Source organism: Poecile atricapillus, chromosome W (genome assembly GCF_030490865.1).
Source record: "Poecile atricapillus isolate bPoeAtr1 chromosome W, bPoeAtr1.hap1, whole genome shotgun sequence".
NCBI classification, from domain to species: Eukaryota; Metazoa; Chordata; class Aves; order Passeriformes; family Paridae; genus Poecile; species Poecile atricapillus.
This window is the reverse complement of record NC_081288.1, coordinates 81,196,644-81,218,928: the sequence shown is the minus strand read 5'-3', so window position 1 is coordinate 81,218,928 and position 22,285 is coordinate 81,196,644. Positions and strand designations below refer to the sequence as shown.

General features: G+C 39.6%; 2 protein-coding genes across 2 annotated transcripts in view; one reads left to right on the top strand and one right to left on the bottom strand.

The window, feature by feature from the left end:
* The window catches only part of LOC131592133 (uncharacterized), a 102,905-nt gene that overhangs the window by 10,191 nt on the left and 70,429 nt on the right, over positions 1–22,285 (bottom strand). The gene's annotated exons all lie outside the window — the stretch shown is intronic.
* On the top strand, positions 2,256–8,633 carry LOC131592135 (transmembrane emp24 domain-containing protein 7-like). Its single transcript, XM_058863433.1, has 3 exons — positions 2,256–2,603; positions 3,705–3,950; positions 5,474–8,633. Exons 1-3 carry the CDS (start codon positions 2,433–2,435, stop codon positions 5,708–5,710), a joined length of 654 nt encoding a protein of 217 aa, XP_058719416.1. The 5' UTR covers positions 2,256–2,432; the 3' UTR covers positions 5,711–8,633.

Sequence of the window (22,285 nt, the reverse complement as noted above, 5' to 3'; positions counted from 1 at the left end):
TAAACATCCTGAGAAAAACAATGTTTCCTGACAGAAACTGGTACTTATGAGGATGTGGCAAAGTCCCAGACAAAGGAACCAAGAAGTGATAATACTGATAATTTATCTAAAGCTGCTGAGCTGGCACAGGTAGCCTGGAGACACATGACTGACAGTCAAACTTCATACTCTAAAAGCCCAGTCCCACTTTTTAATGGCAGTCTTCTAACACATTCCTTCTTGGAGTATATGTGGAGGTTCCTCCCTTGAGTGGAGATGGCCTTCAAGGTAACTCAAAGCTGAGCTAAACAGATTTGCCTACAGTTGTTGCTATGGGTGAACAACATCAGTCTCTGATTAACAATTATTTTGTTAGCCTCACTATAATGAACATACAGGAATATCATGAATAGACATGAACCATTGACTAAGTCTGGAGCTAGAATTGGATCCAGCCACACTCAGACTCGTCTCTGAAAAGGAATTTAGAAAGCAAGTGGGTCCTTTCTTGTGCCTCTTGATTCAGCAGGAGGACCTTCTCTAATAAACTTTGTCTGAAGCTCCCATTCTTCCTGTGACACCCAGTCCTTCTGAATGGCATCCCCATCCCTCAAGTATGTCAACCACACCACTCAAATATGATGAAGAGTGGCTTGACAGCTTCATCACCCTCAAGACTCTGGAATGCATCTTGCCAGCTCCTATGGACATGTGTTCAGATTCCCCAGGTGGTCTCAAACTTGGTCTTGTCCTGTGGTGGGAGGGATTTCATTCCCTCAGTCCCTGCCTGAGGTAGGTTCAGGGGCTTGAGTACCTCATCTCTCTCCATGTCACTTGGTCAGTAGTCAATACTGGGATGGAGAATCATTCTTTCAGTAGAAAGGATATTCACATGAGAACTTCTTGATATACTTTTAGATAATGGCAATGACACACAGGTGGCATAATCACTGGTACCAAGTGGAAGCTGCCTTCAGGCTCCTCTGTTACAATAAACTGGCTACATTTATCCTGAGGCCAAGGAGTTTGAGCAGCATAATGCAGGCCTGAAGGTCAAGCTGTACATGCAGCACAGCAGAGCACAAGCCTAGGCCTATTCAGGTGCTATGATTTAAACCTGGTGGGCATCTAAGCACCACACAACAGCTTGCTCACTCTCCCCACAGTGGGATGGGGGGAATAATTAGAAGGGTAAAAGTGCAAAAACTCATGAGTTGAGATAAAGACAATTTAATAAGAAGAGAAAAAAAGGAAGAAAACCCCCAAATCAACAAATAAAACCAAAACCAGTAAAAACAAGTGATACAAAAAACTCCAGCAATTGCTTACCATCAGCTGACTTATGCCAAATCAGTACCCAAACAATGGCAGCCACAGAAAGCTTCTCCCCCCCTCCCCCCCCCCCCCCAGTTTATATACTGGGCATGACATTTAATGGTATGGAATATCCCTTTGACTAGTTCAGCTCAGCTGTCTTGGCTGTGCTCCCTCCCAGCTTCTTGGGCACCTGCTCACTGGCAGAGCATGACACACTGAAAAGTTCTTGAGTAAGCACTACTGAGCAACAGCCAAACCATGAGTGTGTTATCAACATTATTCTCATACTGAATCCAAAACATGGCACTGTACCAACTACTAAGAAGAAAATTAACTATCCCAGCTGAAACCAGGGCAATCTCTGAAGTAATTAATGTTAAATTACAAAGAAAGTTGGGACTCCAACTCTGAAATTCAACCCTGTATATTTAGTAACTCAAAGATATACAGAAAGACAATACCTAAGATACTTTTCACTTGCATTTAGAGGCCACTATTTCATCTCTAAATCATGTCTTATGGGAATTTGAAAACAATTTAGCCCCTGGATAGTTGCATACAATGGACATAGAGACAAAAGTTTTGATGTATTGGGGAACCTGGACTGTGTGGTGCAGGTATGACAGAGAGGAATTTAAATAAAAATTAAATTAGCTATATAATCTGAGTACCCCTCAGCACAAAGCCGGGATGAGCAGACCTCGCGCGTGCGCCTATGGTACCTCTGTTGCCGAGCGGTCTTCCCAGTGAACGTGGACACCATCTCGGCTCGCTAGTATCACAGCCCAAACCGGGCCTAGTACCCAAGGCGATGCCGGACCGTCATGCTCCCTGATAACCTTTGCCAGGCAACAAAAGCGCAAGCGCGCACAGGAGAGGCAGAGTGCACGCCCTTCCACAATGAATAGCACGTCTATAAACTATGAGGGCTCACCCGGAAGAGCTCCTGTAAGGGCGGTACTAGACGCTGTGGTTTCTCTTGAGAGCGCAGCGCTTTTCCTCAGGTTTCTCTGTTGTGATCAGTTGGCGCTGCAGACATCTTTCTCCGGACTCTGTGCCTGTTGACCTCCGATGCGGGGCTACCCTCTTTCTGCCCGGCTCAAACTCTGTTACTATTAGTCCGCACTGCACGCTGAATGATGCTTTTACGGGGCTACGGATCTGCGGGACCGTGGGGGTGGCTGACGCTGCTCCTGGTAGCTTGCGCGGCATGGGCCTCTGAAATCACTTTCGAGCTGCCTGACAATGCCAAACAATGTTTTTACGAGGAGATTGTCCAGGGCGCAAAGTGCACCCTCGAATTTCAGGTACTCCGTGCTTCCCTCGTCCCCTGGGGAGTCTCATGTTATTTCACTTTTGCCGTTAGTATTAGAAGTTTAATACCGATATAAATTGGTGGGTACTAAAACTATGTTATGCAAACAGCCTACTGAAATGTTGCTTCTGCTGCTTGGTGCCTCTGAACAAATCTTTATAGCATATGCTTGAATAGATATTTAGATATTTCAAATATTGTGTCTATTATTTTAAAAAGCTTCTGTATGCATATAAAAAGGATATGCTATTGGATAGAATTTTCTTCATCCTTTAGGATGCTTTATGTTAAAGGCAAGAAGTTTGGAGCAAGGATTAAATTTAACTACTAGTCTGAGATCTATCAGAATCACATTACAGAATAGTAAGCTATGAATACCTAAACTACCAGTTGCTCTTGTAGTGGAGATAGGATAGATAGTGTGATTCTACAGAAGAACATGCTATGGACCAGCAATAATCAAAGACTGACAATTTTCAAGACGATCATATGAAGTTTTGAGTTACTTGTAGATTGAACATGCTGGTGTTGGAAAAAATTACTGTCATTTATTGTGCAGGAGTAAGGCAACATAACCTCCAGAACACTGCTCTGTTGATGTGATGAGTCAGGCTGTAATACCTGTTCTACTGAACATATGCCATTCCTGCAACATAAAGCAGCTTGACCTAATAGGCTAGTTAGACAATTTAGGTTGTACATAAAAGAGCTGGTTTATTTATTTTGGCAGTCTCAACGTGCTGAATAAATTGTATGGATGGGCCTGTGGATATAATAAATTGTTAATTTATTGCAGTAATGTCTTTGCCCCATCAAATTTCATCTACTCTAGCCTTTGCTATAGTACTAGTATCTCAAAACAAAGTAACTAAAGTTTCCTTCATAAACTGTTACAAAACATAGCTGACATTACATATCCTCAATTTAAAAGAATCTTATTTTGAATTGTTCTGAATCTTTCATAGGATGAGGACTTTTTCAAACTCAATAGATTTATAAATTAATGCATTTTAAAACATTTGTCAGATCAAACAATTTGCAATGCAAGCTGGATGTCTGTTCTGTTTAAGACAATTTATTGGTTTTTTTTCAGGTGATCACTGGAGGCCATTATGATGTGGACTGTCGGTTGGAAGGTCCCGATGGTTCTGTATTATACAAAGAGATGAAGAAACAATATGATAGTTTCACATTTACTGCATCCAGAAATGGAACATACAAATTCTGCTTCAGCAATGAGTTCTCTACTTTCACACACAAAACCGTGTACTTTGATTTCCAGGTTGGAGAAGATCCACCACTGTTTCCTAGTGAGAACAGAGCAACTGCACTTACTCAGGTAAAATATTGTGTTTGACAGTAACTGTTAGGTGGAGGGAATGTTTTTCAAATTCAACTACATTAGATATCTATATTGTTAAAAATTAATGGGTCAGAGCTTCTTTAAAATAGACCCTGTTACTAAAAGTGAAACTTTTCTGAAAATTAGGATTTATAGAATGCAGAGCTGAGGAGGAATTACCAAGTGATTAAGTGGAAATTAGGGAAAATATACAGTGGCCTAGAGTTTAAGGGAACTTTTTTATGCCATGGTTCTATGTCTGTGGAAATGTGGATTTTATAAAGTGCAAAATATCAGTGGATCAGGGTTTTCAAAATTCCTGAACTTTGGAGAAACTTTGAGAACAATTTGGTTTTATATTAAAATAGTATTTTTTGAGGCAAAGACTTGAATGATTCATCTCTTATGTCACTGTCACTTTTAAAATTGGAAGAGAATCCTAACAAAATAAACAAATGAACAAAATCAGTCATACTTAACTAGCTTCTAGATATGTAATTTGTAAGGCATTTAAGTGGCAAAACAGTATTCTTGCTCCACACTTTTTTCCTAATGTTTTTTTATTTCTTCTTAATTTTAGTTTTATGCCACTTCTGCCTAAACTAAATCAGCCAACTTCACTTGGAATAGTAACTTCATGAATTCTAACATTCTTACACTATAGTTGTTACCAAATTTCATTTTAAACAATCATGAGTACTGACTCTTACTTTCAAAAGATAAACAGAAAATGGAAGAAGTTTATGTGTAAAAAAGGTCTAGGTCTTGGAAAGCCTGTAGTATGTCTATTGAAGAGGTTTAAGATTTTTCATGTTAGAGAAAGGAATGTGATTTTTATGAAAGATGACACATTTAGTTGGGCAATTTGGTCTTGAGTGTTTATTATATGAATATGGTAGGGAGCATCCAGGAACACTGAAAGAACAGTTGTCCTTTATCTAATCACTTTTTACGTATGTGACTAATATAAGGATCTCCTGCCAAAAGAACATGTTGAGGTCAGCGGTCTAGATTTCAGGCTTTTGGGAAACTGAAGTTTGGGTATTATGTGATGAAGAATCACATACTTCTGAAATCTAAAATGTTTTAATATCTACTATGCAAATCTTAATAATATAAGAAGCTTATTAGCTATCCAAATCTCAAGAAAGATTTACTGCTTGTTTTACTGGTATATGTGGAATTAGCAAATGTTGGATCACTGGCATATTTCAATACAGTGTTTATATTTACTTTTGAACCCAAACATGCATGAATTTTAATATTCGGTTTCTGGCTCTTAGAGTACATCACTTTGTATTACATCTGCAGTTTTGCACACTTTGGTACTTAAGTCAGTCACATTCCTGTGTGTAAAATTTAATTAATGTTAGATTTATAGTATTTCAGTCTGGCAGTGGACTGAGATAATCTTTCATTTGTGAAGCTATGTAAATCCTAATTTTAAATATCAAACCACAGAACTTCACAGAACAAGCATTAGTTCTTAATTGAGCATGTGTATTTATTTGCTTCTCTAGATGGAGTCTGCGTGTGTTTCAATTCATGAAGCTCTCAAGTCTGTCATTGATTATCAGACTCATTTCCGGTTGAGAGAAGCACAAGGCCGCAGCAGAGCAGAGGATTTAAACACAAGAGTAGCCTATTGGTCAATAGGGGAGGCAATCATTCTTCTTGTAGTTAGTATTGGGCAAGTATTTCTCCTCAAAAGCTTCTTCTCAGATAAAAGAACCACAACAACCCGTGTTGCATCATAACTGCTAGTAATAATGCTTCAGGTCATTGTTTTGTCACTTTTGAAATTACCGTTCTTCAATTAATTGTAAGTACAAGGACCTAAATATATGAAACAGCTAAATGTCTACCCCTCCTCATTGATTAAAATCACAAAACATAACCCACAAGTTATAAAAGGGACACCCAGTTTTAGAGTAAACTTAGTGTTTTCTGATACTTGTATTAAATATCTGGCAATGACTAGCCTCTCTTTGGTTTTGCTGATTTTAATCCAAATTGAGTTTGACATTACTGATATGATTGCCCATCTGTTATAATGCTTTAAAAGAACCTGACAATCTAGTGTCTGATGTGAAAGACAATACTCATGAAAATTTGATTTGACTTGAATTTCCAGGCTGAATGTGTTGGATTATAAGCATGCTAATGTGATGAACTGTAGTTGTGAGATGTATTGCAGTTTTGATTTGCTGTAACAAAAAAACAATTCAATTATATAATTTGCTTATCTGTAAAATTGTTGCAAGCTTGATACTACATATTGGTGCAAAGTCTCCACTTGCCTGGTAAATCACCTTCAAAGCCTGCTAAATTTTATACTTGAGTTTATTTGTCTAAACACACACTTTTCTACATTAAAATATAATGCATTTATTCTTTTACAATGTTTTATTAAACAACTTCTAAACTGAAACTACTTGAGAAACATGCTTTCTCTATTCAAAAATTTTAAATCTCCAAGATGTTTTTAAAAATGCAATAAAATGGGGAATATTGTGACTTTGTTACTGAAGCTATGCAATCTCTGTACTAGTGCTGCTGCTTGTCACATTTAAGACCAGAGATTGGTTTTTATCAAGCAGTTCAGCACCAGCACCAGTTACATTGCATCCATTAGGCATGTGCAAAGCTTTTAATTAAATTGTTTTCCTATTAAGAAGCCCATTTAATACTAATACTACATTGTGTGAGTGTTGTGTGCTTTATTTCTCTGCTTGATGCACTGATACATTATGACCTTGTACATGTAATTGCTAAACTTCTGTTAGTAGTCAAAAATGTTTTAAATGTTTTGTGATGTCTTTTTGGTAGATTTGTAGCTGCATTGCTTCCACTGTTCATATCTTTAGTTTATGTATTTTTAAAAAAATCTTGGTTTATTTGGATGTGGAAGACAGTAAATATATATACATACAAGTACCTTTAATTGAGCTAGTCAAAATAAGGAAAGACTTCTTCAGATGGTTCTGGAGGAATACATTAACTTGGACCAGTTTTTAAGTGCACATAAACAAAGCTAAGATTAAAAAAATTAGTTACTAGCTCTAATTCAAAAATATTCCACTTAAATTGTTGGGGCCTGGGCTATTTTAGAATAGTTGGAAATGAATCAAGGATATGAACAAGGTCAGTAAAGAAGTTGTTTTGCTGATGTAGCAAAGAATTAGGCATTTTAGCCAGCAAAAGATGTGCACCTGAATGGGGGGAAATTAAGCCGATAATGACAGCCAATAAGAAGGAGAATGATTTTGTGTGGACGGCACATGAACAATGTATGCAACCAATTATATAGCTAGATGACAGCAGCTAGGTGCGTGCACGGAAATATAATTGTATAAATAACCATCAACTGCAAGTAAACTTGGTACGACTTCTGCGTCATATTGGTGTTTGTGTTGTTCCTGTCTCACATGATGAAATCTACCCCAGCATCCTGGTGAATCCCGACGTGATCAGGACTTGGGAGAAGGCAAGGTTCCTGACGGCTGGTGATGAGGTAAGCTGGGCTGTCCGAGAGTGATGGGAGCAGATCCATGCTCAGAATTATTGGGACTCTGGTGTTTCAGCAGGATGGGATCTGCTGCATCAGCAGTAGAAAAGGCAGCTGTACAGAGCCTGCTCCAGATAGCTAAACGGACTGAAACTAAGCTGCTGGAGGGAGACCTTATGACACTCTTATGTTGGTGCCAGCGGAGAGGACTTTTAAAAGAGCCAGATGAGTTATTTAGTACAGAAGCATGGGACTATATTGGTACCGAATTGTGGGACTCTGTTGAAAACGAAGAGGCACGGAGGCTGGCTCCTATCTGGCAGACAGTAAAAACGATGATAGAAAACATGCAAGGAGAAGCAAAAGTCAGTGCAGCAATGAAGAGGGCAGTAAATCATGCTTCCAAGCCAGAGCTTAAAGGAGAGAAAAAGCTTTTACTCCCTCATTTTCCAGCACCCCCTGTTGCATTCCCTGTCTCCCAGACTGAAAACAAGTTTTGGGGAGGAAATGAATTAGATCCTGGTTCTTGGGAGCCCTCTGCTGAGGCATTGGCACCTCCTCTGCCGTATGCAAATAGCAGACAGAAGAGCCCTGAGGGTGTGCCTCTCCCTATGGAGATAGAACCAAGCGAAGTTGGTAATCATGCTCCCTCAGACGCCACTCGATATCCCAACCTCCATGATACCGTCTCTTGGGAGGTGCTGGAAGAACAAAAGGAAAAATGATGAGGTTATTAGAAGAGATGCAAAGACTTGATAAGGGGTCCTCATGATAGTAAAAGGTTTTAAAATCTTAGAAAATTCGGGGACTTAGAAAGAAAGTTAGGTTTGGAAAGCCCTGGGAAAAGTAGGCCCTGGGAAATGTTAGGCCTTGTGCTTGCTAAAGATCAGGTCAAACTGCACCTGTGTAATCAGTAGATGATCATGATACAATGGTTAGATATGATTAGATATAATTATTGTTTAAAGAACATGAGGAACAATGTTAGGGGGCTGGGGGGGATCGATCACGAGAAATCCATGCTTGGGTAAAAACAATGCTTACAATAGAACAATGTAAGTTTAATAATTAATATGTAAGTTATATAACGATAGAGTATAAAACATGTTCAACTCAAAATGGGGTCAGGTCAGATTTGGGTATGTGTACCCTTGACACCCAGAGCTCTTCAATAAAGCACCTTCATATAATCATTCCGTGATTATGTGTGTTCCTGAACTCTAACACTCAAAGCGAGCAGTTAAAGAAACATAAAAAAGCTCATGAGGCTATTGTTGAAGGGCTAAGGGCAGTAGAGGAGCAGTTTTGTGGACCCCCAAGTAATGCCGATAAACCTAATACTGTCCACTGTTCTGAGGCATCTCCTGAGCAAGGGAGAGACCACGGGCGAATACACAGATGGGTAAAACATTGTCTTACGGAGGGAGAAATGTCCATTGAGGAAGCAGAAAATTACCTACGATCTAAATTTGGGGCTGCGGGAGTTCTGTCAGAAAGTGAAAAGAGTGAAATACTTGCCCACTAGGAAAAACTTGGCATTGATTTGGGGTTGAAACGGATGATAGACAATAAATGAAGAGACAGGAGCCACAGGGTAATTCCCCACCTGGCTAAGAGGGAAAAGCGATAAGACCAAAGAACCCCTGTTAAACAGATCACTTCCTGCTGGCTCAGCTCCCATGGATGATCCACCCTTGAAAGATCCTGATTACAACCAAGGTCAAAGGTGGAAAGGAGTAATTGAAAATGCTGTGATTGAAGGGGTAATGCTCCCAGGAAGTATCACAGCTATGCCAGTATATACAACTGGGGGTCAACGACAATGGTAACCCTTTGATTGGAAAACAGTCACCTGCAGTGGACTGTAATTGATTACGGTTATGATAACAAACAAGTCATGACCCTTGTATCATCCTTTTTAAAGAATCAGATATTAGTTCCAGCTGATATTCAGTCTTTGAGTTAGTTTTGCCTCCTACTGCATTTATGATGTTTAAAAACAAGTGGAGAGAAAAATTTGAATTAGCTCAATTGAATAATGTTCAACTTGCTCCTGGTGACCCATTGTGGTTAGCTATGCTCAATCAGCTCTTAGGGACTGGAGCATACCTTGACAGCACTGCTGAAGCTGCTCTTCACCCACGAATTACACAGCAATCACAGGCTCTTGCACTGGCAGCATTACATGAGCTTCCACAAATAGGAAAACCTGTTCTCCCCTATACCAAGGTGGTGCAAGGTCCTACTGAGTCTTTTATATCCTTTGTGGATTGCCTCTAAGAAGCTCTAGAGGGTGCACCAAACCTGGATCAAGACACAAAAGCAGCAGTTGGCAAGGACTTAGCTTTTCAAAATGCCAACCCTAAGTGTCAACAAATAATTGCATCACTCCCAGCAGGAGCTTCCCTAGCAAAAATGGTCATAGCTTGCTCTCAATTGCCACGGCTAGAAGAAGAACGAGAAAAAGCAAAGATTCATGCTTAAGCCATGGCTGTTGCTCTACGCTCAGCAAATATACAGGGAAAAGGAGACCGTGGTGCAAGCCAACAAGGATGTTACATCTGTAGCAGTAAAGATCATTTTAAACAACAGTGCCCACAAAAAGTGTGTGAGATGCCTAAGGAAGTTAAGGCTTCCCCTTTTGGAGGTGTATGTCACAAATGCAATAAGTTTGGCCACCGAGCCGCAGAATGTTGATCTCACTTTAAAAAGGACGGTACTCCTATTTTGGGAAACAAGATGAGCGCCAAGATGGGGGGCGCAATGACATTCAAATACCCCACAGCAGCGGCTGTCTCAGTGAACTCACCGCAGCAACAAGAGGAAGTGCAGGCGTCGATTTGGCCGTGGGAAAATTCACAATAATCAATGACAAACAAGTGCACATTGTACCTTCAACGGCAACAGGACCTTTAAGATATGGACTGTCAGCATTGTTATTGGGAAGATCCTCTGCAACAAAGCAAGGAATATTTGTGCTCCCCGGAGTCATAGATGCAGATTATACTGGGCCTATTGGAATAATGGTACAAGTGCATAATCCCCCTATCACATTCCCAATAGGAAGTGTTTTTGCCCAATTGGTTCCATTCACAGCAGCTGTGCCCAGGACACAATCCCGAATAAGGGGAGAAGAAGGATTTGGTTTGACAGGAAGTCCCTTGGTAGCATTTGCTCAAAATTTAACAACGGAAAAACCATTGCGTGCTGTGGGCATCACTGGACCAGGACAAATTGTCTTAAAAAATAAGCAAATGCTGTTGGATTCTGGAGCAGATGTTACAATTATTCCATGAAAGGATTGGCCTCCTGACTGGCCATTGACTAATGCCTTGGGCACTGTCACTGGAATTGGTGAAGCAACACCAACTCATATTAGTGAACATTTTGTAGCTATTACAGATTGCAAAGAAGGACTGCATGCTTCAGTAAAACCTTATGTACTCAATACTACCATTTGGATTCTGAGCCGAGATGTTCTTTCCCAATGGGGCTGTCAGTTGGTGATGCCTTTTTAATAGCAGCCACTGATGCGAGCTTTGCCCGACCTGTGCTGAAATTAACCTGGACTACAAATCAACCTGTTTGTGTTGATCAGCGGCTGCTACCACAAGAGAAGCTCGTACATCTGCAGCAACTGATAGATGAACAAATTGAAGCTGGTCATTTAGTGTCGTCCATGAGTCCTTGGAACACTCCTGTTTCTACCATACAGAAGAAATCTGGCAAGTGGCATCTATTACAAGACTTACAAGCAGTGAATGCAGTTATGCAAGATATGAGAAGTCTGCAACCGAGCTTGCCTTCCCCGTCTATGTTGCCAGAAAACTGGGACATAACAGTAATTGATCTCAATGACTGCTTTTTTACCATACCTTTGCATCCTGAAGATCGCAAAAAATTTGCGTTTACTGTGCCCACCATAAATCGTGCTGCATCAGCGAAAAGGTAACAATGGGTGGTACTGCCTCAAGGGATGAAGAATTCACCCACTATTTGTCAGTGGTATGTGGACCTTGCTTTGGAGCCATGGAGAAAAAAAAACCCTAACATCATTCTATATCATTATATGGATGACTTATTACTATGCAAGTCCACGCCAATTCAGGAAGATGAACTAAAAGAATTAACATGTCAATTGCAAGCTTGGGGACTCATGATAGCCCCTGAAAAGATTCAGAAGCAAGAACCATGGAAATACCTCAGTATGACTGTTTCTAACTCAAAAATTCACCCACAGAAATTGACGATTCAGAAAGAAATTGCGTGCCTTAAAGATGTACAAAAAATCGTGGGATATAGTCAGTGGATTTGAAACGTATGTGGCATTACTATTTCCGACCTTGCTTCTCTTTTTGAATTGTTGCATGACGGCCAACAACCACAAGACCCTTGAGTAATGACCCCAATGGCAAAAAAGGCTTTAGCAAACATTGAAGTTAAAATTTCTAAAACCTGTGCTTACAGACTGATGTTTGAGCAACCTTTTACCATTTATGTGTATAACACAGACAAAGAAGTTGCAGCTGTTATAAGACAATGGATTCCAGAACAGATTGATCCACTACAGATTTTGGAATGAGTCTTCTTGTCCTGAAAAGGGCATGGAACCCTTACTACCCGTTATGATGCTTTTGGAAGTGTGTTGTTAAAGGCACAGAATCGATTAATTACAATGGCAGGACGGAGGGCTGACTACATCGTATTACTGTTATCTTTGGAACTCCTCCCAGACTTATGTTTGGCAAATGTATCCTTAACATTAGCTATTCAAGACAGTCAAGTTGACAATCATTATCTGGCACATCCTTTGTTCAAGACACATTTGCCATTGAAACCTGAACCCATTGTACAGCAAACACCAGTAGACGGGGTTACGGTATTTACTGATGCAAGCAGCAAAATGAACAAAGCTGGTTTTGCCTGGAAAGAAGAAACAGGATGGAAATATGAGACACTAACACCCCAAGCTTCAGTGCAAGTGTTAGAATTAAAAGCAGTGGTAGCTGCCCTGTATAAGTGGCAACATCATCCTATTAATTTCATCTGTGATTCGTTGTACATGGTTGGGGTCATTCAGCGAATGCACAGAGCTTTAATAGGCCAAATCACCAATGTGTTGTTATTTAATGCGATGCTTGAATTGTGGGATATTTTACCAAGTCGTTTATATCCTCTGTTCATCACACACATTAAGAGCCATACCTCACTGCCTGGAGGTTTAGTTAAAGACAATGCCTTTATTGATCAAGTAGTTAGTGTCCACCCAGTATTGAAATCAACAGTAGATTTGATTACAGAAGCAACCAAATCACATCAGTTTTATCATCAATCTGCATGGGCATTGCAGAAATTATTTAATATCTCAAAAAATAATGCCAGGGCTATTATAGCCTCCTGTCCCGATTGTGCCTGAATAACCCATACCCAAGAAGGGGGAGTAAACCCACGAGGCTTACAACCGTGCCTTTTGTGGCAGACAGATATTACTGAATATCATTCTTTTGGTTGCTTGAAATATGTTCATATGTCCATTGACACATGCTCTCATGTTTTGTTGGCGTCTGCGCATACATCGGCCTCATGGAAGGCTGTCAAACAACATTGGTTTCTTGCTTTTGCATCCTTAGGCAAGCCTGAATCTATAAAAAGAGATAATGGTCCTGCCTATATTAGCAAAGCTACTGAACTTTTTTTGCAAGACTGGGAAATATCACATTCAACAGGTATTCCTTACAATAGTACTGGACAAGCAATTGTAGAACGCGCTCACCAAATGTTGAAACACTATTTTCCTATTTTTCAAAAACAGGGGGAACTGTCTCCCCATGACATAGTGGCCAAAACAGTGTATGTTTTAAATTGGATGAATATTAGAAATTAACAACAAGAAGTCCCGGCAAAATTACATTTGACAGAAAATGAAAAAGCAAATTTTGATCGAAAAGTAATAGTACAGGTTTTTAATCCAATTCTTGGGGTATGGGAAGGTCCACAGACCTTAATTACATGGGGAAGAGGTTATGCTTGTGTTATTTTAGGTGAAGAAGCAGGACCTCAGTGGGTCCCTGCGAAGTGGGTATGACCAGCAGTAGATTATTGAGAAACCGCCAGACTATTCACTGAGTCTTCACAGAAGTATAGTGAATGCCATTTATTTCTATCTTTAGTACACCTTTTATAGGGTTTGACAGGGTCCGCGGGCTAAGCAAGTTACTATTGGCTAATACATACCGGTTTCCATTTTTTCTTCTGTACACAAGGATATTGTTTTTCTTTCATTCTCTCTGCTTCAGGAGAGTTTCAAGCACTTTGGCCTTTAATATCATCGCTTATACCCAAGACTGGTTTGTGCAGACAGGCTTTTACTAAAATATCATGCCCACCTTCTGTTAAAATATTAACTACAGTAAATGATTCCGAATCTCGATCTGGCCACATATCAACGCCTGTTGCATTGCCTGAAGAAGATGCTGTACCCCTGGTTGAAGAAAATTCACCCAGATGTGGTGTCAGCAGTAACAGCGTTACCTGACTTAGACGTGTTTCATAGTGCCTGCAATATTAGAAAATTCACTACAGAGCAAAAGGATTTTTTTGAACATTGTTGTATATCACATGGCATGGCTTGCAGGCCGTGGATTTAAGTTTGGTGTAATTCATGTCTTACTAATAAGTGGTGTGTAGTGCGACTATGTGACAAGGAGACACATTGGTTGTGTGAGCAGTGTTATCATACTATTATACGCTTTGATCACTATCAATTTTTGCAACAAATTGTTGGGCAAGATTTAGCTTTATTGCAAGGCGCTTTGGGGGAGGGACCTTTGTTTATTAGACATCATCATAATTTTCTAAATGCTTTGCAGTTAATCAAAGATATAGGACAAAGAGTGGTTGTGCAGTTGCTTTTAACAATATTAAAAATAGTTGCATGAGAAGAAAATATCAAGCAAAATAAAATTGTTGCAGTGGAATGTGGAATAGGGAATAAGGTTCCTCGAAGTTGGTTTGTGACAGATAAAGAATGGGAGCGTCAAAAGAAAAGATGGCGGAGTCGAAAGCAATCTTTTTGATCATTTTGTGTAGACTGTTTTTATCAGAGAATGGGATGATGCACATGCCCGCCAGACAAAATCTGTGGGTGACATGGGAAAATGCCTCAGGGTTAACCGATTTTTATTTAAGTTTAGCTACTCCTGAAGATCCTTTTCGAACTTGTTTGATTGGATTCCCTTTATATCCAAATAACAAAACCTTTTTAGGATATATGAAATAATTATCCATCAATTATACTAGCCCACAGGGAAGGGACAACTGTGGTTGTATGTGTCTCAACACCACTGTGTATCAATGACCATTCAAATGACATGGATTGTGGCAACAGGCTATTATTCAATTGTTAAATAAGATGTTGCCTTTGCCTCCACAAGAGCTAAATTTATTAGATAGTGTTTGGCCTGGTTCTTATGAGACTGTGTTGTCGTATCTTAGCTGTAGTACCATGCCAAACTTGGCCATGTTCAATGGATCTGGAGTTATCAATTTTGGTAATCCATGGAAGACTTGGATGACCCGTCAGGGAGAGACAGATACTGCCTTAGAATGTATTGGTTATCAAAATGTCAGTAGTAATTATAATTGTAAAATTGGTAATTCAGAAGCTTTTGCAGTGAATGTTACAGGAAGACTTGAACTCCCAGATGGTATCTTTTTGATTTGTGGAAATAGGGCTTGGCAAGGCATTCCCTTTAGACCAGTAGGGAGCCCATGTTATCTAGGAAAATTAACTATGTTTTCACCTAGTAAATTATGGTGGGTAAATGCTATCCTATCAAAAAATGATAAGCGACAAAGAAAGGAAGTAAAGAATTTTGATTAAACTTATGATGACAGTGTTAATATTCCTAGTAAAGCAGAGGCCATTGCAGCATCATTTTTTTGTGCCAGGAATAATGGCAGCAATGAATTATAAAACTGTAAAAACGTTGGCATGTTGGGCTGAAAAGCAATTAAATTTGACATCAGAAATGTTATCTGAAGTATTAGCTGACATGGAGGGTATTCAACATGCAACTTTACAAAACAGAGCTGCCATAGATTTTTTGTTATTGGCACAAGGTCATGGTTGTGAGGAATTTGAAGGGATGTGTTGTTTTAACTTGTCAGATCATTCTGTTTCAATCCATAAACAACTTGCCATTTTAAAAGAAAACATGAACAAAATCAGAATTTGTTCTGACCCATTGTCAGATTGGTTAAAGTCGTGGGGCTTAGGGTCTTGGTTAGCAGGAATAGTAAAGAATATTTTGGTAATGTGCTTGCCAATGTTATTAATTTTACTCTGCATACCCTGTTTATTAAACTGTTTTCGCAGAGTAGGAGAAAAAAAGTGTAGATGCGCTTTTTAAGAAAAGATGGGGAGATGTCGGGGCCTGGGCTATTTTAAAATAGTTGGAAACGAATCAAGGACATGACCAAGGTCAGTAAAGAAGAAGTTTTGCTGATGTAGCAAAGAATTAGGGATTTTAGCCAGAAAAAGAAGATGTGCACCTGGAGTGGGGGAAAATAAAGCTGATAACATCAGCCAATAAGATGGAGAATGATTGTGTGTGGACTGCGCATGAACAATGTATGCAACCAATTATATAGCTAGATGACAGCAGATAGGCATGTGCACGGAAATATAATTGTATAAATAACCATCAACTGCAAGTAAACTTGGTACGACTTCTGCATCATATTGGTGTTGAGAAGACCCCCGAGCTGTTCACCAGTCTTCACAGAAGTAATTGTGAATGCCAACTTTATTTTTATCTCTAGCACACTTTATAGGGTTTTACAGGGTTCGCGGGCAAAGCAAACTACTATTGGCTGGTACACACAGGTTTACATTCTTGTCCTGGTACACAGGAACATTGTTTTACCCTCTACAGGCAAGTCTCAAGGACTTTAGCCTTTAATATTGCGGGTTACTCCAAGAGGCTGGTTTGTGCAGACAGGCTTTTACCAATATATCATGTCCCCCATCTGCTAAAAAACTCTCTATATATTGGTGTTTGTGTTGTTCCTGTCTCGCATGATGAAAACTACCCCAGAATTAAACTAGTTTTCAGCAAGCAGAGAAAGAATATTAAATTCTCATTACTTGCCTGTATTATTTTCCAGGAAAAAATTGACAGGATTTACACATGCACTTGGATACCAAATAGTCAATCTAAGATGACCTAAGATGCCTTTAAAATGATGTGGTAGTTAAAAAATTCTCCTTGTCTCTATTGTAAACTTATAAACTACACTCTTAGAACTGAAAAAAAACAACTTTAACACTTCAGAAATTATTTAAAAGGTAACAGGTATTAAAAAGTTTAATATTGTATTCAGAATTATGTATAATGTCTTTCTATCTTGTATTGAACTTGCAATATTGCAGTTCCATTTTTAAGGTACAAGCTTACCTGAAATTGTAACAATCTCAAGGATCAGAACACAAAAACTAGTGCTTTCTTTTTATGCTACATATTTGAAAACTGTATATATATTTTAAAATAAGTGATTGGCTAGGATAGAATAGAACACATGCTACCACTTCAACACTAGGTGAAAAAAATCACAATGCATTTATCTTTTTATTATTATTATTGTTTTGTTAAAGCTGCATAGATGAAAACAATAGTTCGGTTAGTGGTGTGATATGCAACTAAATCACTCTGGGTTAAATGAGATACAACTGTTTGGAGTTGTGAAAGGTTTCAATTATTCCTTTGATGTTTTATATTTGCATAATGTATTTTTATGTCCTGAAATGTTCATTGTTGTTTTAGTTTGAAGGGGGGGGGGGGAGTTTGAATAAGACAAAAAGACCCTGTGAATATTGTGTGGGGAGAACACAAATCATAGGATGGTTTAGGTTGGAAGGGACCTTAAAGATCATCTAGTTCTAACCCTCCTACCATGGACAGGGAACCTTCCACTAGACCAGATTACTTAGAGCCCCATCCAGTTTTGCCTTGAACACTTCCAGGGATGAGGAGTCCACAACCTCTCTGGACAACATGTTCCAATGCCTCCCCAGCCTCACAGTAAAGAATTTCTTCCTAATACCTAATCTAAACCTGCCCTCTTTCAGTTTGAATCCATTTCCCCTTGTCCTATCACTCCATGCCCTTATAAAATGTCCCTCTCCAGCTTTCTTGTAGGCCCCCTTTAGGTACTGGAAGTTGCTATAAGGTCACCCTGAAGCCTTCTCTTCTCCAGGCTGAACAGCCCCAACTCTCTCAGCCTGTCTTCATAGATGAGGTGTTCCAGCCCTGTGATGAACTTAGTGGCCTCCTCTGGACCCATTCCAACAGGTCAACATATTTCCTGTATTGAGGGCCCCAGAGCTGGATCCAGCACTCCAGGGTGGGGTCTCACCAAAGTAGAGCAGAGGGGGAAAATCAGCTCCTTCAACCTGCTTATCACACTTTTTTTGATGCAGTCCAGGATACAGTTGGCTTTCTGGGCTGCAAGTGCACATTGCTGAGACATGTTGGGCTTTTTGTCCACAAATAACCCAAAGTCCTTCTCCCAAAGGCTAGTCTTGCTTCATTCTCTACCCAGCCTGTACTTGTGCTTGGGATTGCCCTAAACCAGGTGCAGGATCTTGCACTCTGCCTTGTTGAACTTCACAAGATTCACATAGGCCCACCTTTCGAGCCTATCCAGGTTCCTCTGGATGCCATCCCTTCCCTCCCGCATGTCAACTACACCACACAGCTTGGTGTTGTCAGCAAACTTTCTGAGGGTGGACTCAATCCCACTGTTCATGTCACCAACAAAGATGTTAAATGGTGCCGATCCCAATGCACCACATGTCACTGCTTTCCACTTGGACATTGAGCCATTGACCACAACTCTATGAGTGCAACCATCCAACCAAGTTGGTCCATCTGATTTACCAAAATAGCGATATTGATCTAGAATCAATATCAGTCTGTTAATGGACAAGAAAAACTCTTTAACAGTTTAAAGTTAGAAAGGGTATGTCTTAATCACGGCACCAGGCAAATGCAGGGCTCATCCCCTTAATACACACTGCAAGTTGACAAAAGATTCCAGTGTCTATTTATCTACAAAAGTCTTGAATATCCAAAATACTAATATATATTCATAACACTAACACCTCCCATTCCCCGCTTCATATTAAAATGCATGGTAATGAGTTTAAAAAGTCATTAAGCCTGCGTGGTTGGTTCCCTAATTTAAGGAAGGGGGTGTTTTTTGTGAAAAGGGGTCATCAGATAATGAAGGAAAACCGCTCTTCCTCACTCTGACTTTTCTACAAATGACATTTGGTAGAACTCAAACTTTCCTCCCTTATGAATTTTAATTGGGTTTTCAGATGTAAGGTCTGTTATCTTCTTAAGCCTATTTATCATTTTCTCTTTTCTCATTATAAGCACAGCTAATCAAATATTCAAGGACAAGTAATTTTTTACCTAAGTCTGGGATTCATTATTTCAAATCCTACTTCTAACTTAATCATTAACTCTAATTATAGCAAAGCTTATCTCTAGCTAAAATCTATAATTTTTCTAAAATCCTTAATTCTTTTAAAATAAATAACTCATTCCCCACTTCTTCTTTAGGATGAGTAAATTCTTTTACTCAGTATACAGATTCTTCCTCATCTATCCAAGCCATATGGCTGGTATTTCTCAAAACCAGCCCCTATGCCTTTGATAGTGATACTAAGGTTGCCACTCATCATAGCATTCTCCAATTTCAAATGAGTATTACAATAGACAAAATCAAACATGCCTACTAAAATAAGTAATATTAGTAATAGGATGAACCAAGGCATGAAGTAGGCCAGTCACCATCAGTGACCATCCGAAATGCATATCCCACCAATAACGAGACAAGTGTTCTTCAAATCACTTAAAAACCCTTTTGACGGTTTCTGAGTCATGCTATATTGTGATCAAAATCTTTTTCTCTGCATCTTTATTTTTTTTTAGAATTTCACTTAATTTATGATGTTTTAATAACTGGGCGATCAGGGTCAGATTCATCCCTATGGGCACATGCAATATTTCCTGCACAGTAATTAAGTTTGCCTTTATATGCTGATGTGATATTACAGGTGCCTGATAGGAGAAATCACATCCCTCAATTTTGACAAAATTACAAACACACGAATTGAGTCTCTTTCACGATAGTGTCGTTTATCCTTATGGTGGGGTATGCTGTTCTTAAACAGACACAGCCTTGTCCTGTACACACAAGTGAGGTTGTCTGGTTGACTGGGTGCATTTCAAAGTGCAAATGCTTTGGTCCATATCCAACCAAGTATCCTTATTGTCCCCTAAATTTCCTTTGCATATATATCCCAATTGTTTCCTCATATTTAATGGTTTGCCATTTTCCTTCAATTTTTCATACCCACATTCTGTGTTCAGATGAATACAATACAGTCCTCTCATGATTTAATCCTAAAGCAACTATTGGATGTATCAAGCTCACTGATGCATTGTGTATAGTCAAGACAAAAGCTGTCACCATACTTGCCACAGGGTCATAGGTGAAATTGACTAAAAGCCACCAAGACTGAAGCTGTCTTTCCATATCAGAGGTGTCCCACACAATTTTGCAAAATTCAGCAGGGAATGTTCTTTTTTCACCCTCTCTAATGACTGACGCAGCCACTGACTTCATCCACAGTTGTGCTTTAGTACACCCAAGAGCCAAAAAAATGTTTTCACTAGCTGTGCCTAGTGCATTAACCATTAGCTCATGATCTCGCTCCTCTATACTTTTCCATTCTGGCAATATTTTGGATATTTTCCAGTGATTGTTACATAATGTCAACAAAGAAAATTGCAAAGGTTGCTTTAAGTTAACCAAATCACTCCCAATTGTGGTCAATTTGTTCATTAACACTTCTAAATCCATTGTATTTAGGACTCCCAATCCTGTCCTCAATAACTAAGTGAAATGTCTCCTTTTTCTAAGAATAGGGGGCATATGTTTTTGAAGCCAGGTGTTCCAATCCACGAAAAAGGTTCTAAGAAATGGGGAGCATTCTGACCAAATGTCAGAAGCATTTATCTGCATTCCCATTTCTATCCATTTCAGAGACCATTCTGGATTAATCAATAGTCTCTGAATTCCTGTTTTCTTAATAGCATATAGTCCAATTTTGGTGATTGTGGGAGTCACAGACTGTTCTTCCTCTTCTAAGATAGTTGGGGTCTGGGTTGTTGTAGTCTTTCTTGATAGTGGTGGGATTGTCTTGGCCTTACCCTTATGGAAATCAATGCACACTTGGGTAATGTTAAAGTCAAAATGATATCCTTTTACTGCGCACCCTTCTATTTTAAGTTTAAACTCTGGACATTTAGTTAAGCATTTATCACAGTGTTGGGGGTTAGGTGTCCTTCCTTTAGTTCTGGCTCACCTATGGAATTTTCACCCATCAGTGGCAGGGAAACCCCTGACTGCTGGTACTTAGTGGGTGCTTGAGAAACACAAAGAGGTTGGCTGGGCCCAGGGGGGAAGGGGGGCAGGAAAAAGGGAGGGTGGGAGCAGCTGAGCACTGCCTGGTTTCTTCATCTTCAGAGCAGGACACTCACTGGGAGTTGTTGTGGCTGGGAGAAGGGAATTCACTATCACCCAGATGGAGTTGCTGCTGCTTCTTCTTCTTCTTCCTTCTTCGTTGGTGGGCCTCGCACCTCCTGTTCTGCTGGGACATGTGGCAGTGCCAGTCACCGCCATGGAGCTGCTGGTACACCTCATCCACTGGGTCGGGATCTCTGCTCATTCCTGCCATTCCAGCTGGCTGTTCCGCTGAGTCCTGCAGGAGTACCAGGACTGACTGCCCAAGGGGGTTTGTGAAGCAAAGCCTCTCCTCCATCCTTTCCTGTCCCAGCCGAGAAGGCTTTTATATGTCTATTTAACCAATTAACAAATGCTAAGTAAATTATTTTTCTTAGTGACTTAATGACCCAACACCTGTATACTGCACTGCAGCATTCTCTATCCAATCACTTACTACTACCCAAAAACCTCTAGAAGAAAATGAAGAAGGAAGAAGGAAAAGAGACAACACCCTGATTCCTCCATCTTTTCTCTTATTTTTCTAATCTAGCTTAAACCTTTAACTTTCTCACCCAGTGACTTAAGAAAACTCTCTAATTTACACACTTATATTTTCAGTTTCTCTACTTAACAGTTGTCTCCATGGTGTTATGTGAAATTCAGTGCTTTCTTGGGTGTCAGAGTTAGGCATCACAGATAAAGGTATATATCTTGCATCTCTGACTCCAACACCTGTGTAGTGGTTTTAAAGCACTAGAAAACTTACTCATTTCTTGCTGTGAGATACGGATTAGGGGAAGGGAAAAACAGGCTTAAAATTTAAAAGGAATAAGAAAGTTTATTAACAAAACTACAACATTAAGAAACTAGAATAAAACTTCCAGAAACCCTTCTTCCCCACCACCCAACCATTCCTTTGTTTAACTGACAACATAGAGAAAAAACCTGCTGGTTAAAGCAGTCTCAACTATATAGTAGTCTTTTAATCAGTCTTTGTAGAGAAAAAGAAGTTCTCTTTTGTCATTCTATGGAGAGTTCTTCACAAGAAAACAGTTTTCTTTTGGTTTCTATTCCTCTGATGCCAGCCACCTGGAAAACTCTGCCATCAGGCTCTCCTCCCATTTCGCACCACTCTGAGGTGTGTTCATGGGCCATGAACTCAAGTGGTGTAATTTTAAGGATGAGTTATTTAAAGGCAAGGGTTCTCTTCATCTGTCTCTGTGATCATCTTTGGAAACAGAAG